General features: G+C 36.4%; 1 protein-coding gene across 9 annotated transcripts in view; it reads right to left on the bottom strand.

The window, feature by feature from the left end:
* Window positions 1-15,725, bottom strand: part of LOC129787871 (homeotic protein antennapedia) — a 154,633-nt gene that overhangs the window by 9,654 nt on the left and 129,254 nt on the right. For 8 of the 9 annotated variants that reach the window (XM_055823695.1, XM_055823697.1, XM_055823691.1 and 5 more), the window contains 2 exons: window positions 5,197-6,042; window positions 4,892-5,084 (listed from right to left, as the gene is read on the bottom strand). In XM_055823695.1, coding sequence (XP_055679670.1) covers window positions 4,892-5,084; window positions 5,197-5,694 — 691 coding nt within the window. In that variant the 5' untranslated portion in view covers window positions 5,695-6,042. Of the gene's footprint in view, window positions 1-4,891; window positions 5,085-5,196; window positions 6,043-6,182; window positions 6,241-15,725 lie in introns of those variants that run through there. The other variant, XM_055823699.1, reaches the window with a different exon arrangement.

The following is a 15,725-nucleotide window of genomic DNA, read 5'->3' as shown; positions in this document are numbered from 1 at the left end:
AGAAAGGGGCTGAAAGATTTTTTTTTTCAAAGGAGAAACTCACAGCACTAAAAAATAGTTTGAATGAAAAGAAAATTAGATTAAAGAAAAAAAAATTAAGAATATTTAAAGAATATGCTTGAAATAAAAAAGTCACGACACAGATATTTATCCCTGAAATCAAATTAATCTTCATTCATACCCTAAATGAATTGGAATTATTTAAATCAACCCATTCAATTCTAACAATTTCAAGTTTATTAAAAACCAACACAATTTTTTAATGCTCTCTCAATGCTTTTTGTCTTGTAAAATACAAAAGCAACCACACAGAGAGAAGATTCCCAAAAAAAGCAATTCAACCGCCCATCCCTGACGATGGGAATCCAATTAAAGCCCGCGCGACAATCCACCCACACTTTTTGGGTGCTGCACCGAATGCTGAATGTGGAAATTGGATTAATTTACACATAAATTGAGTTGTTGCAAATGAAATTCCCTCCCCCGCCGTTCCACTTTGCAAGCTCGCAGCAGTGTGACGTCCACCGTTTGGCAAATCTATGATGCCTTCAATCATGCCATTGTCCTGCCATCCTGCCGTCTTATCGCCGCATAAGCTTCCCACCACCACTACCCGAAAAGAAAGAATTCTCCCCATTCTTTGGACATCGCACACACACAATATAAACCTCCCCGCAGCACTTGAATGTTTTGTGTGCGAGCCAGAACAAAAAGGGCTCTCCCCCGAAGAGCCCGGGAAAAGACGCTGGAGAGATTGAGATGTAAAGGAAAATTGATTGAGGCCATTAGTTACATTGCCGTATGCAATGGGGACCATCAATCTGTGCTCGTGGATACCTTTTCTTGTACACCAAGCGCGCTCCTTCATATAAAACCATACCCAATGTTGGCACTTGGATGCAACCTTTTTGTACATGCCGCGCACTGCAACATTCACGCGAGATGCATCACGAAGACACCCATGAAAGGCATTGCGGGCAGTGCTGGACAAGGAAGAGAGAGCAATGCAACTGAATGTTTCAACTCTATTATAGATTAGGGATTTTAAGAGAATTAGAATTGGAGGAATTTCTATATTAAAAAACGTATTGAAGTTTGTCTGAAAATCTGGGAAAGTTAAGGAATTGAGATTAGTTACAAACTAAGAAGAATGAATTACTATATGTCGAACAACGTTGTCTTTTAGTGCAGAAGGTATAGTTAGTGAGAAAATCAGATGAGGATTTTCTAGAAAATTCTAGTTTCAAAGTCGTCAGAAAATTAGAAAATTTCCTTAAATTTTTTTTCCAATGGTTTACTAAACTGGAAAAGGCAACGATTCTAGTTTCAAATTAGTCAGAAATTCAGATGCTTTACTAGAATTGTTTAGCTGGTTTACTAAACTAGAAAACGAGGATTCCCCAGAAATTCTCTACAGGATAGTTCTGGCTTCAAAATGGTCAGGACCTTTTTTTTTGATTTTCTAGAAGTTTTTTTAATGATTTACTAAACTAAAAAAAATTATTCAGAAATTCAGATGATTTATTAAGTATCTTTTAGCTGGTTTACTAAACTAGAATACAAGGATTTCCCAGAAACTCTTTACGGGATGATTCTAGCTTTGAATTGATCAGAAAATTTGATGATTTTGTAGAATTCTTTTTACTGATTTACTGAAATATAAAAATAGAGGATTCTATCTTCCAATTAGTCAGAACTTCAGTTAATTTACTAGAATCTTTTAACTATACTGAACTGTTTACTGGACTACAAAACAGGAATGATTCTAGCTGCAAATTAGTCAGAAAATTTTCCTTAATTTCTCTATTGGTTTACTGAAATAGAAAATTAAAATAATTTCACAAAGCTCTTTCCTTATATTTCTGAACTATAAATTAAAGCAGATGCTACTAATTTAGTGTACCTCAGTTCAGTTTAGAAAATCAGGTAAAGAAGCTAGAAAATTCCCAGAATTTGTAAACTCGAATTTACTCATTTTTTTTTCTAAGACTTCGCTTGCACTCTGATTCTGTCCTTAAGCTTTACATTCAAATTATTTCCGCATAAACCTTAATTAAAAAAATAATCTTCATCTTGAAACTATTTTCTACCCATAACCCCATCAACTCTGTTACCAGAAGCGCTCCAGCGCAACGGCGGGCTTCGTTGTTGCGGTGTGTCTCTTAAAGAGTTAATAATAAGATGAAATTTATTAATGGAATGCAATTCCATCTGGGATTTCTTACACCACATGAGGAATTACCTCGTGTGGCGAGAATTTTTAGCCTCGATAATTGCCCCCCCAGTTGACACACACACACACGTCAACGTGAAAAAAATGGCTTTTCCTTCTGCTCATGAAGGATTCATCGCAAAATCCTTTTTGGGAACTTTTCTCTGCCCACCCTCCTACGGTTAATACGTTATTATTGTGTTTTGGAAGTTGACTAATACCCCATCTATTGTCAAAGAAAATCGCGTTGTGATCTGAAGGAGAAAGAAAAATCACCCACGAAGCATTTTCTTCTCATTTGGATGGAAGGGGAAAGTGAAATAAATTTTTCCCTTTCTCACAGGGATTTTCTTCTTTTGGGGGCTTTTTTGTTATATGTACGGGGTGGGGGTGGAAATACGAAAACAATGAGAACGATTTCATTCACCGACTCTTCCTATTTATCGTGTGCTTTTTGCTCTCCTGTTGGGTGGCTTTTTTGTCCTTCTTTTTTTTCTCTCATTTCTGCCCGTAGCATAAAGCTTCCTTTCCCGCCATCCAAACAAAGCATTTTGGAATTGTGTGCTGGAGGAATGGGGGGTATTTTAGCGTCGTGATGCAAGATTGAAAACCCACCTCCAACTGGGTTTAAGGAAGGATGGAAGTTAGTGGGAGAAATGACGCAGAATGGTGAAGGATAATTTGGGGAGTTTGTAAAATGCTCTACAAAGGGGATGGAGAAGAGTTCTTTTTTTCGCACATCTCGCCATCCGGAAAACCCACAAAAAAGAGAGCGAGAGAGACGGGGGAGGGGGTGAAAAGAGGAGCCAGAGAGGCGCACCGAATTCACGGCAATGGTGTGTGTCTGTGTGTGGGGTCCAGAGAATGGGGTGTGTATCCCCCATATAGTTATCTAAACCAGAAAGCTCTTTAGTACATCAAGATGTCTGAAAACGAGCCACTTGTTGCAACATTGTTGAGCGTCGCTAAATTTATGGCCGCCAACGAGAAGAAACGTGCTTTTATGCTTGTAATTCAGACGTTGAACCACAGTGTAAACTAAACTGAATTCTGTGGTCGCCGAGAGTCTCTCTCTCGCACTCACTCCTGAGGTTCAGGGGGAGCCCCCAAAATTGATTTAATACAATTTGTGTGACTTGAAATGGTAATTTACATTTAATTCCTCAACCACCTTCAGTGCGCACCAACTTTCTCTCCACGTCCACTCACCATCCTTTCACCCCGTTTGCTCCTTGAAATTTATGCGACTTTTTTTTTCAAGTTGATTTTCACGATAGAATTTGATCTCTCCTTGGAACTTTTCCGCACATTTTCTTCTATTTCTTCTATTTTTTTTCTTTTAGATTTTTTTTAGGAAATGCGGAAAAATGTTTTGTTGTGCAGAGTTGAGAATTTTCTAGTTTTCCTTTCAAACTTTTTGAAGTTTTTTGAAAACAAAGTTAAAATGAAGCAAAGAATAATAATATTTAATTTATTTTTTACCTAAATAAAATAAAATATTAATTAATTAAATTTTTTAAATTTCTTTTTTGATATTTTATTTTGCATTATTTAGTCAATTTTTTTTATAGATTTTAAAAATCATTTTTTTAACTTTCTCTTAACTTGGATCTAACGATTCTAACTTAGTTATTGAGTTAGATATAAATTTAAATTTTGAATTGAAATAGAGCTTTTGTTGTGAAGAGTTGAGAATTTTATAGTTTTTCTTTAAATCTTTGAAAACAAAGTTAAAATGTTAAATAAAATGAAACGCAAGATAATAATATTTATTTAATGTTTTATTAAAGAATAATAAAAATCAGATCAATTATCTAAAATGATTCATTATTTGTAGCAGAGTCGAAAGCTCTGGAAAAGTTCTGTAGTTCTAATAGATCTATTAGAAGTTCTTAGAGAAGATAAAAGCCGTTTGGAAAATCTTTAAAAACCCCAGATTTTCTAACGAATAATTTCTTTTTTTTTTCAATGAACGTTCCTAATTTTTTGATTTATCTTTTAATAAAAATCTTAATTTCCTATCTATAAAAAAAATATAAATGTAAGATATTTCAGAATTTTTTTTTCATTCAATAAAAGAGTTTATTTCATTAAAAAAAAAAAATGTGTATTTTTGGATCTTCTTTTAAATTCATTGAGAATGCAAAAGGACATCTCTCGTAACCTCCTGCAGAACTTTCTTAGCTATTTCTCTTTTACTTTTTTCCAGCAACTTCTTGTGCAATTTTTTCTTTCTTTCTTTGCACAAACAAGAGAATTATGATGAATTCTCCCTCTCAACTCTGACCATTCTTACCCTATTGATGCTCAACATGCAAAAGAACACACATATATGGCAACAAAGTTGGAATTTACAGCGTCTTTGGATTTATATTTATGATCTCCTCCCTTCTGAATGGTTAAAATTGGTGCAAAGAGACACAAGAGACCCGGAAGAGTGGCGCGGCCCCTTGCTCTGCACAGCAGGGATCAGGTCATTGTGAAAGACCTGCCAAGTATTATCACCTGAGTCCGTAACGAATTAATTTTCTTAATACAGACTTTTTAAAAAGAGAAAATGTACAAAAAAAAACTCCACGAGGTAGGCAAAAGTGTTGAGTTGTGGCGCGAAATTTGAATACAGAGGGGGGCATACAAATGCACAAACGTGATGCTTATAAGAATGCTTTTGAGACTTACCAAATTGACTCCTCATCCAGGGATAGAGGGGCGAGGGCAGCGAAGATTGGGTGTTTTGACTGTTGGGTGGTTGTTGCTGCTGGCCCTGATGCAATTGTGGACCCTGCTGGTGCATCATTCCCTGTGGAGGGCCCACGGGCGGCCCGCCGCCCGTCTGTGTGTACATACCCATGTGCTGAGGATTCTGGTGAACCTAAAGAACAAAATAAATATTTTTTTATGTTTTAAAATAATTTAAAGCTTTGAAGAAAAGCTTTTTTTCAATTGAAGAGATTCTTTGGGAAAAAAATGAAAAGAAAGCTCACCTGTCCCTGAGCATGGGCCATATGATGGGATATCGACATTTGTGAGTTCATATGATGCGAACCCATTTGCTCGAGGGGTGGTGAACCACCCTCAGCGCCCATTCCCAGCCCCCCAACGGCCGCTTGCAGCTTGCAACTCGCATAGACGACGGGTTGCTGCTGCTGCTGTGGCTGCTGTTGTTGCGATTGTGACCCAATGGGCGTCCCATTGGGTTGCTGGGGCATCCCACTCGCCCCCAGCTGACTCGACGGGCTGTCGGGTCGCGTGTAGGCGGCGGGCTCCATGGTTTGGTTGTAGTACCCCATGCGATCGTAGGGCGGGAAGCGCGGGTAGGGCAGATTACCCTGATTTGGGTTCTGGTTGTAGTGATGCATCTGCTGCCCACCATCGAGGTCCCCTACCCCACCAGCTGGGTAGTGCCCGTGCATCTCGGACCCCATGTAGCTGTTGGCAAAGTATGATGTCATACTTTCGCAATTATTTGTACTCATGGTCATTTTTGCGTCCTTGACACTCCTCTCGTCACCGCAGTAGATCCAATCGTCGTCACCCCCAATTTTTGGTGCTTTTGCCCCTGCCCGATCAATATATATATTATGTATGCTAAAGCTATCTCACAGATGGCTCTCTCAGAGCCACACACTCTTGGTCACTTCACAAAGTCTCTTGCTCTCTCTCTATTGCGATCCGTACGCAATGAAACACATCACTTATTCCTTTTTCTTTTCTTTTAACTCAAAGGGGCTTCCAATCACTCAATTGTGCACTGCAAGTGATTGCTCATTGTTTGCGTATCCAAGATGATCCTCTTGTCCGACACCTTTGGCCTTGGTAACGAAAATTTCCTGCAAATGAGAAAAGAGCGCCAAATTAGTCATGGGGCTAGAGAAAGTTGGAACAGCTTTCAGGATGTCTCTAATGCGCGATAGCTTTGTGTGGCTTCTGTAAAATCTAAAAATATATCACAAATCCGCGAAAGACTCACGTTGTGTTTTGAAAGAAGTTCGCCATGGTGAGATTGATCTGCTCATGGCACGATCTTCAAAGAAACTGATTTCGTCAGTTTGGATATCAAAAACTTGTCAACGGAGGCAAAAACTTTTTCTCTTTCTCACTCAATGCCAGGAATTATGGAACATGTGCGAAAACACTCCCCATTTTGGGTTTTCTTCAAAGAAAAAAAAATAGAAGATCACGAGGATCGCCCCTTTGGGAAAGACCATGTGATCGTGATTATGAAAATTCCACGTTAAATGGACCATCTACAAGGGGGTGCGCCATATGATATTCATTCAGCTACCAGGGACCTTTCGTGACATGAGAGAAATGCGAAAATTTGAGGATCATTTAAAAATTCCATAGAGAGAGATCAAGGGGTGGGATCGACCTTCCACATGTCGCTGTAAAATGATGCAGACTTTTTCAAAAAAAAGAAATTGGAAGAAGTTACTTTTTGACCTCTTTTTGAACTCCTCCCCCAACCATCGTGAGATTAAATATAACTCTCTGAGGGAAATGATTGTCAACTCTCGATCATTAACACCTCGCAATTCATTTTATTGCATTCTGTGTGGATCGTGCGATAAAATTGTGATCTTCTCTATCTAGATTCTAGAAGATCGCTCTCGATCGCGTGGGAAACTCCTCGGGAGACACTGATAAATCTTCCAACCCAGAAACACATGTTCTCATAACGATCATCATTTTTTTTATCCTCAATTTACGAAATCTTTAAAAAATATGTAAATAAACCAGCGATCTTCGTGCGATCGTGCATTCTTCGCGATCTCCCCACGTGGTTTAAGCTTACTCACAAGCGCAAGTAAAAAAAAAAACATTTAAAAAAAATGTAATGAAGAATGTACGTGAAAGAGATCTCACGGTGTGTGATCGCGAGATGATCGCCGGTGCTAAGTGCAATTGTGCAGTAGAGGGTAAAATTATATTGCATTAGGCAAGATGCGGAGACTCCGGCGTTTGATATTGTCGAGTTGATAAATTGTCAAACAAGCGCAACAGATCTGTCTGCGAGGATCGATGCCAACAACAATTAATCTCACGTCTCTTTTGCCCCCCTTCCGCAAGGAGGAAAGATTTATGGGTCCGCACGCCAAAATGATAATCTTGCAAATGAAATCATTCTCCGCGGCCACTTGCTTGCGAATGAATGAATTATTTGAGAAGAAAATTCTTCAACGTGGGAGAGATTTTTCCTGCAATATCATGAGAATTAAAAGGATAAATTTATGAGTAAAGGACTCTGTGGCTGATAAAAGCTTTTAGAAGATTTTATGAGATGTTCAGCAGAGAAAAAGTTAAAATGAAGCCTGTTCTTATTACTTTTTTTTTATCTCAAATGAATTAATGTTTGTCTCTATTTTGACTATTTCTTCTAAACATATTTCAGACAAGCCTAATAATTTGTGGATATTTTTAAAAATAAAATGAAAATGTTGGAGAAACGAGAAAAATTCTTATTTCTCTTGCTTATATATTTTCTTGTGTTTATTATTTTCTGTCTTAATTTTCTTATTTTTTGTAATTAATTTTATGCAAGAACAAGAAACTCAATGATTAATATTCAAAGGACTTTATTCATTTTAGAACAGAATTTTGATAGAATTTTTATTGTTTTTTTTTTATCTTTTTATGATTTTCTTTGGGACTTAAATTCATCTTTCTTGAAAAGTTTAATAAAAGAATTTTATTTTAAATTTTGTAGTTAGTTCTTAAGAATCCATACAAAGCTTTTATTAAATATCTTAATATTCTACTAAAGCTCTTTATGGAATTTTTGATAAATTAAACTTCACGATTAAAAAATTCTTTCAAACCCCTCAATTCAGAAAATTTAACAATTAAAATTCACAAATTGAATTTAATTATTAATTCCTTAAATTCCTAATTTATCATTAAAATTATTAATTTTCCTGCATTCCCTAAATATGTATGTAGGTAATAAAAAGCTCAAAAATAGCAACATAACTTTGTGTGCTGATAATAATTCAATGCTGCAAATGCACCAATATTTTGTCGGGAATTCAGTTCATTTTCAATCTGCAAATTCCCATGAATGGCTACCACCCCCTCAATGCAAATCATCCCCCATTCACTGGATATATGTACGTGTGAGTAATGTCGCTGGAAGGCAAATAATTCAATTGGAGTATTTTCTCCTTGTGCAATTATCATGGAAAATAGGAGAGAGTTGGGTGCCTCTCTAAATTAAATTCCATATCGGATTGGATTCTTGCTAAATGGTGCGAACATTTGCCGTGATTAATTTATTAGTGTGCTCCGTTTTGTTTTCATCATCGTCATCAGCAGGTCTGTCCTGTTGTGCCATCCCCTTGTGAGTGTGTGTGGGTGCGTGGGGGATGGGGATGAATACTTGGAATTTCCACTCAATGCCATTCTTGGGAGGATGGAGGAAATCTATATAAACACGAAGCTTTCCTAAAAGGGAATGAGAATTGTGTTTCAAATGCACGGAGAAAGCTTTAAAATTGCACTGAGAAACGCTCAAGAATTTCTCCCCTTCCAATCATCCCCTGCCTGTGATTGCAAACTATGTAGAGGAAGATTTAAGGGGCGGGGATGCATTCAAATAAGACGCTGTCGATACGCGCGTCGTTGATATTTATAGGCCTTTGTTCGCGAACCATCCAGCAGATTTTTTGCGAGGGAAAATTTGTACAAACAGGGATGAGTGCAAATGACAATCTTTGCATTGTCACTCATCCCCTTTGGGCAATTGTTGTATTGTCATCCCCGTGGTGCTGCCGTGCCCGAAATGTACGACAAAAGTCACAATCAGCCCCATATAGTAGACCCATTGTTATCACTTGCAGGGGTGGTTGGAAAACAAGGCGACGATTGAATTCACTCCACAACATGGTGAGCTTCCATTTCCGCCCCGAAAATTCAACCCTCCTCCCTTCGTGGGGTGATTTGTGAAAGCTCTCACCCACACACACAGACACATATGCGAAAGCCCAGCCAAGCAAAAGAGATAATTTCCCGCTCATAAGATGAATACCGACGACAATGAATATGACGAATGGCGGGCCTGGCAGCACAACCAACCCCCCCACACACAAAATGCGATAGTGCAGAGAATTTGCAGCGTGGCATTTTCGCAAAATCACACCACCCACCCCCCACTCACGCTGTCTGGACAAATATTTGCAAAAGCAAAAGGGGTTGATAATTATTTTGGTAATTCTGCGACCTCTCAATTAAATTTGCAACCCTCTCGGCTGGTTGGATGAATATCTTTCTTTTTTTTTCGGTGCCAAAGTGAAATTAATCCGCTTTGCAAATTTTCATTGAGGATAGGGGAGGTTTTTGTGGCTTAATTCTTCACCCTTTATTTAGGGATGCGAGTCAAAGAGAGACGTTGCTGAATTATTTTTAAGGGTGCTAAAACCATGCAGATTTATTTTGCAAAAAGAGGGATTCTATAATTTTCAATGCTTAATTTTCTTTTCAAGCTGATTTTCTAGCTCAAATGTAGAAAATTTCAAAGCTTTTGACTCAAGTGTTCAATTAAATTTTCTAAGGTATTAATTTTAAAAGAATTATTTTTAATCAACAGAAAACAAGCATTTTTCTGCGCAATTTTTTTATTATTTATTACAAAGAATATTAGATCAGAGTGAAAGGGCATTATGCAGGTTATATAGAACATTTCAATAAAATCTTTAAATTATTAAATAAAATTTTTAAACATGTTTATTTTTTTTTAATAGATAAATAGAAAAGAAATATTTCCTTCAGTCAGTTATAGGGTGACATTCACTAGTCAGACCGACTTAAGATTCTTTAAGAAAGACTTAAGTTTTCTTAATCTTTCAGTTTTCTTAAGATCTTAAAAGTAAACTTAGGAAAACTTAAGATATTTTTAAGAAAATTTAAAGAATATTTGAAAAAAATTTAATCACTTTAAAGAAAAAAACTTAAGATTCCCTAAGACAAAATTTAAGATTTTAAAGTAAGGGTTTAAGCGAAACTTAAGATTTCTTCAGTCAGGCTGAATCGGGCTAAATTAATATTTTTTCGAAGATTTTTTTGATCGTCTTCAAGCATAGAAATTTGTAAAAACCAAAAAATAAGCATTTTGCTGGATTTACTTAGGCAATTTTAATTTTTTTCTAAGAAATCTTAAGGTTTTCCTAAGAAATCTTAATAAGGCTTTTCTAAGAAGTCTTAAGAAAAATTAGGAAAACTTAAAAAGAAAACTTTAATAATCTTTAAAAAAAACTGAAGAATCTTAAGAAAACTGAAAGAATCTTAAGAAAACTTTACGATTCTTAAGTAAACCTAATTCTTTTGTAACGAATCTTAAGTCTATCTGACTAGTGAATTTCACGCATAATTTTGATAATGTAACAAGAATATAAATAAAATTCACTTTGAAATTGATGCACATAAAATCTTTCTGGTGTCGAAAGCTATGGAAAATTTTTAATCTATTAGAATTCTCCATCTTAAAAAAGTTTCAGAATATTTTTCTTCTTAAGTGATTGTCTAAAGAACTATTTTTAAACTTTCCTTTAACAAATAAAAATTAATAATTTTATTTTAAATCTACAGAAAAATAAATCTGTTCTTAATAATTCAGATGCCTTTAATATTTATTTCATTCGTGATTTTTAGAAGATTTTTCCTTCATTCAAACTAAACCTAACAAACCATTTTCCGTATAAACTCCACCGAGCTCTCTACCCCTACCCCTTTCTTCTCTCCCACCCCAAATTCTTCCCTCCTTGCTTACCTAAAAAATATATATGTATGTACAACATATATATGCAAAAGCGCGGGAAATTGTTTCATCACTATATGGATGGAGTAAAACACGAAAGAAACACAGAGAAGCAAGCAGTGACACCTGTACTGAATGATGTGAAGCTCAATACTGGAGTGGTGGTGTCTGTGAAATCATTCCTCACTCCAAAATCGAACATTAGATGGCTGCTGTTGTTCAAAATATGTATGTACATCAAAATCGTACAAATACGGTCACGGAGATAAAAGAATTATAATTTATTCTTCTCCGGAGAAATTCTTGATTGCAATCTTGGCACGAGACTTTTTATCTGGTTGACTTGTCCGATTTTATGGATTTTTTTTTATGTTTTCATTCTATGAGAGAATCGGTCTTATGTTGTGTAGTGTGCAGAAAGGCCACGAGGAGTCTATGATTGATTATTTATGGGCGTTGCATTGTAGCCACTTCCCCCACTCTCCCTACCACTTGTCACGGTTACCGCACCAACACATGCTCGGGGGCGGGGGAAAAAACGTGCTGGAATGTATGTGTGGCTGTGTTGGTGGTGGAGAGGGGAAATTCATCATCATCATAGAGGAAGCCTCGTCTCAAAATGGCTGAGACGTCACTGCGTCGCGGGAGGAAGGAGGGCAAAAAAAAATAAAATCGTACCATTGCTGGACCCTCAGTGGAGCACGCCTAAAAATCGCGCATCTCAAGTGGTGGCTGTTTGGTGTAAAATTTTAATTGTTTCCCAATTGGAAATTAATTGAGTCCAGAGATAATCCGGTGATGTTTTATGGGCCAGCGCGGAGATAATAAAACTGTCAATACCCCACCAGTAAATAAATAATTCATCACTAATTGGAATGACTTGCTCTTTGCGCGTATTTTGAGCTGCTTCATCTCAATTTTCGCGCACTGGATATCGATTGAAATTGGAGGCAAAAAGGAGCAAAAAAAAGAGAGAGAAGTACATGTACTCCACACATCATAAATAAACCAATATTTTCTTCTTCATTCAACATTCCCACAATTCTCTGCAATTTCCTCCCCGACGCATTTCCAACTTCGCTTGCGATGAATTGCCATTGCCGTCGGCTCTAATTAGCAGACGGGAGGTACTTTGTGAGCACATACTGATGCTCCTCATTGGGGAATAAGGCTTTGGGTTATTGTGAATTGTGGAGGTAGGATGTAGGTCAAGCCTCAAATGGAATATTATTATGTTGCTTAAAATCCAAAGAATTTAATGAGATTAATTTATTTTTTTTCAATTTCTTTTCCTAATAAAATGAAGAAAAAAAATTCTTATTAACCCATTTTTGTCTGAGAATTCTTTCATTTTCTTAGATAAGGAGTTGTCAAATAATTTTGGATACTCGAGGAATTTCAAGAATAGTTTTCAAGTCAATTTTGAAACAATAAAATTAGTTATTTTATTTTATTGTTGTAGTTAAAAAAAAATGATTAGAATTTTTCACATTTGTATCAATTTGTTCCTATAGAATTTTCCAAAATTATTTGATCATCTCTTTATGATTTTCCGTGTTCTAAATCAGTCAGTTTTTAAGATTAAATTCTTTCTAATTTAAGAATTCTTTCTTAAATCGTTTTATTATATTTTTTTTTAAATCTTAATCTTCTTTAATCAGTCAATTAAAACATTGCAAATATGGGTTAAGAAAAATCATAAAAAATGCTTTTAGAATATTTAACATTTTGCCTAAATGATTCTTCTTTCTTGGCATACATATTGAATTTAAAATATTCGGATTCTATTAGAGATAAAAGGAGAATATTTATGAATGATGTAAAAAGTATTCAAAATGTTTAAGCTTTTCTCTTTCAATTGGAATGCAAATTGATAAAACACATTAACTACATTAAAAATCTGTCTAGACAAAGATTTATTATTTATGTTAATAATATTTAGCTCTCAGCTTTCTTTTCACGTCATAACTCCCAGAATATTTAACGTTTTTAGTAGAGTTTCTAACGTTTTGTTTATAGTTTTCTAGATCTTCTAACGTTGAATTTTCAAACAGCCTAAATTTTAAATATTTATTTAAAACTTAAAGCTCACTTTTTAGTTCTTTCCGGGAACTGCATTGCTTTTAAACTAATATTCCTTTCAATTCCAAAACTATTTCTACAAAATAATTAAAATTGTCATAAAAATATAATGAAAGACAATACAATTATGACTCATCTTCAGAAAAATTTTATTTCAAAAATTTCCCAATATTTTCTGAAATAAACCAACTATTCCTCAGCTTCAAATATTTCTTTTTATTCCCTCAATTTATTGGAAAATCCATGAAAAGCCCCTTCGTATGGCTGCAAAAATATTTATTCCCTCTTGGGAGAAATTCTGCACCTGACTGCGTTCTCTCTCTCCCAATTTTCTGGGGGGAAAAGAACTTTCCCCTTTTGCAAAAAGTGCAGGAATGTTAAAAAAAATCTATTGGCGATTTTTCTGCCAGAATCCCCCAGAGTGTGGACTGGTAGAGTCAGAGTCTGCTGATGAAAAATAATGGCTGAATTGGCGCGTATTTTTCACCTGGAGAGGACTACCGCGTGGAAACGTATTAGACAGGTCAGGTGAAGTCGCAGGAAGTACTTTATCTCAATATTTAACTCAAAAATTCCCATATGAACGCGGGCTCTTTTTTTGCCACCACCCCCACTGTGAGGGCAGAAAAAAGGGGGCAGAGGAAAATTTGTCAGGGGGATGGGGGAGTGTGTGAGAGAGGGTTTTATTGATTTGCCATTGCCCTGGGGGGAGAGTGAGAAAGGGTTGTTGAACCCCCATTTGGTCAGGGAGAGAAACGCGCACCCGTATTTCATGCGAGGACGCGCGGTGGTGTCAGATTCAATAAAATTCCACCGAGACGACCTGACTTTGGCGGGCACGTGCGCAATTTCACGTCACTCCGCAAATGGACAAGATTGCTTCTGGGTTTATCTACCATCGCGGATCTGCACAGCAAATGACACGCATCGTGCCTCACTTGCACGAGAATTGCGCCAACCCTGAACAATGTGCGGGTGAGTTAAGTCTCTACACTAAACTCGCTGCTAAAGTTCCGTATTCTGCTGTATGTGTGTGTGTCTCTGTACTGAGAAGCTTTTTTTTTCACTTCAGCTGGGCAATGAAAATGAGCTGATTATGTGGCGTCTTATACATGTGAAAATATGTAATTATTGGCTATTTCTCTCGTGAGACATTTTTTCCCACTATAAAAAGCAATTTGCAAGAAATCACACAGAGTGATTAGAATTCTCAAAACCACTCTTGCAACTTAGTTGAAACTCCTCTTTGAAAACCATCGCAGATGAGGTCAATGTGAAGAGCCGGCTTTTTCGAAAGATGAGAATTTTTAAAAATTACAAGTTGAAAAGCATAAAAATTTATGAAATTGAATGAAATAAAATTTTAAAGGCGCCTGGTAGTCAAAAACTTGGTCTATTTCAAAATAAATAAGCTTGAAATTGCAGTGGAGACGCCTGGTAGTCAAATATTTTGTCTATTTAAAAAAAAAGCTTGAAATTTGCAGTGGAGGCGCCTGGTAGTCAAATACTTTGTCTATTTCAAAACAAATTAATTTACAATTGCAGTGGAGACGCCTGGTAATCAAATACTTTGACTATTTCAAAATAAATTAGCTCGAAAGTACAGTGGAGGCGACTGGTAGTCATTAAACTTCCTAATTCTGTAAAAAGTTAAGAATTGGCAGTGGAGACGCCTGGTATTTTTGATTTGTTAATTTTTTAACAAAATGTAATCAATTGAGGTATAATTTTAAAAAAATTTAAGTTTTGTTTTCGAATTTTCTTTGCAAATGCAACATGATAAATTTAAAAATAATATTTTTGACTTATAGTTTTTTTTCTAAGGTATTTTAAGATTATCAGGAACATTTACATTTAGTAATCCGTTAATGTTATTATTGGATCCTCAAAATTAATGGTTTCCTTCTCATTTAATGAATTTAGTAAATTTTCTTAAGACTCATTCAAAGAAGTAAAGAAAATTATTAATTTTAAAAGAGAAAACGGTCACGATGGGTGCCACAACTTGTCTTTGGGAACGATTAAACGCGCGCTGTGCGACCATATTGGAGTGCGTGCGATGAAACAAGTCGCACTGATCGCGATCGTATGCGAGTGTCTATGACTAAATAGAGATGCAGGGACAATTATGAAGTCCATAAATAAAACATCTAATGTATTCCCATCTTCAACTGCTATATAGGAATTAAATTGAGTTATTAAGATCGTATTTTGCCATTTTCTCTCTCTCACGTTTCCAACGCCAGGAGTGTACGAGGTATTGGGTACCACCGAGGTCCGAGCAATGGTAGGCAGATGGATGAAAAAAGTCCATTTGGAATTTTTGCAGCAGCAGCATAGTAAGAGTCTCTCCGCGCGCACACACACGAAAATTGTATCGAATGAAATTTTGCTGTGTGCTCAGAATAATTTAGCATTGAGAATGGGTTGAGTCGTGTCAGGTCTGCATGAGGTGCAAATTGGACGATGACGGACCTTAATTAGACAATATGCGAGATGAGAGCGCGGCGGTGCAAAAAAAACGAGATCACTCACACGGGAGAGATATTTGTGAGTGAAATCCAATAAATTAATGACATGTCAGACGTAATTTGCTGTGGCATATCTCAAAATCACCCCTTGTGCGGTTTGGCGGTGCACGCGGGGAGGCAGGAGATCGCATTGCGATCGCCTGTGCGACAT

This window comes from Lutzomyia longipalpis, chromosome 1 (assembly GCF_024334085.1).
Source record: "Lutzomyia longipalpis isolate SR_M1_2022 chromosome 1, ASM2433408v1".
NCBI lineage: Eukaryota > Metazoa > Arthropoda > Insecta > Diptera > Psychodidae > Lutzomyia > Lutzomyia longipalpis.
The sequence above is the reverse complement of the archived record's forward strand: the minus strand, read 5'-3'. Positions and strand labels throughout refer to the sequence as shown.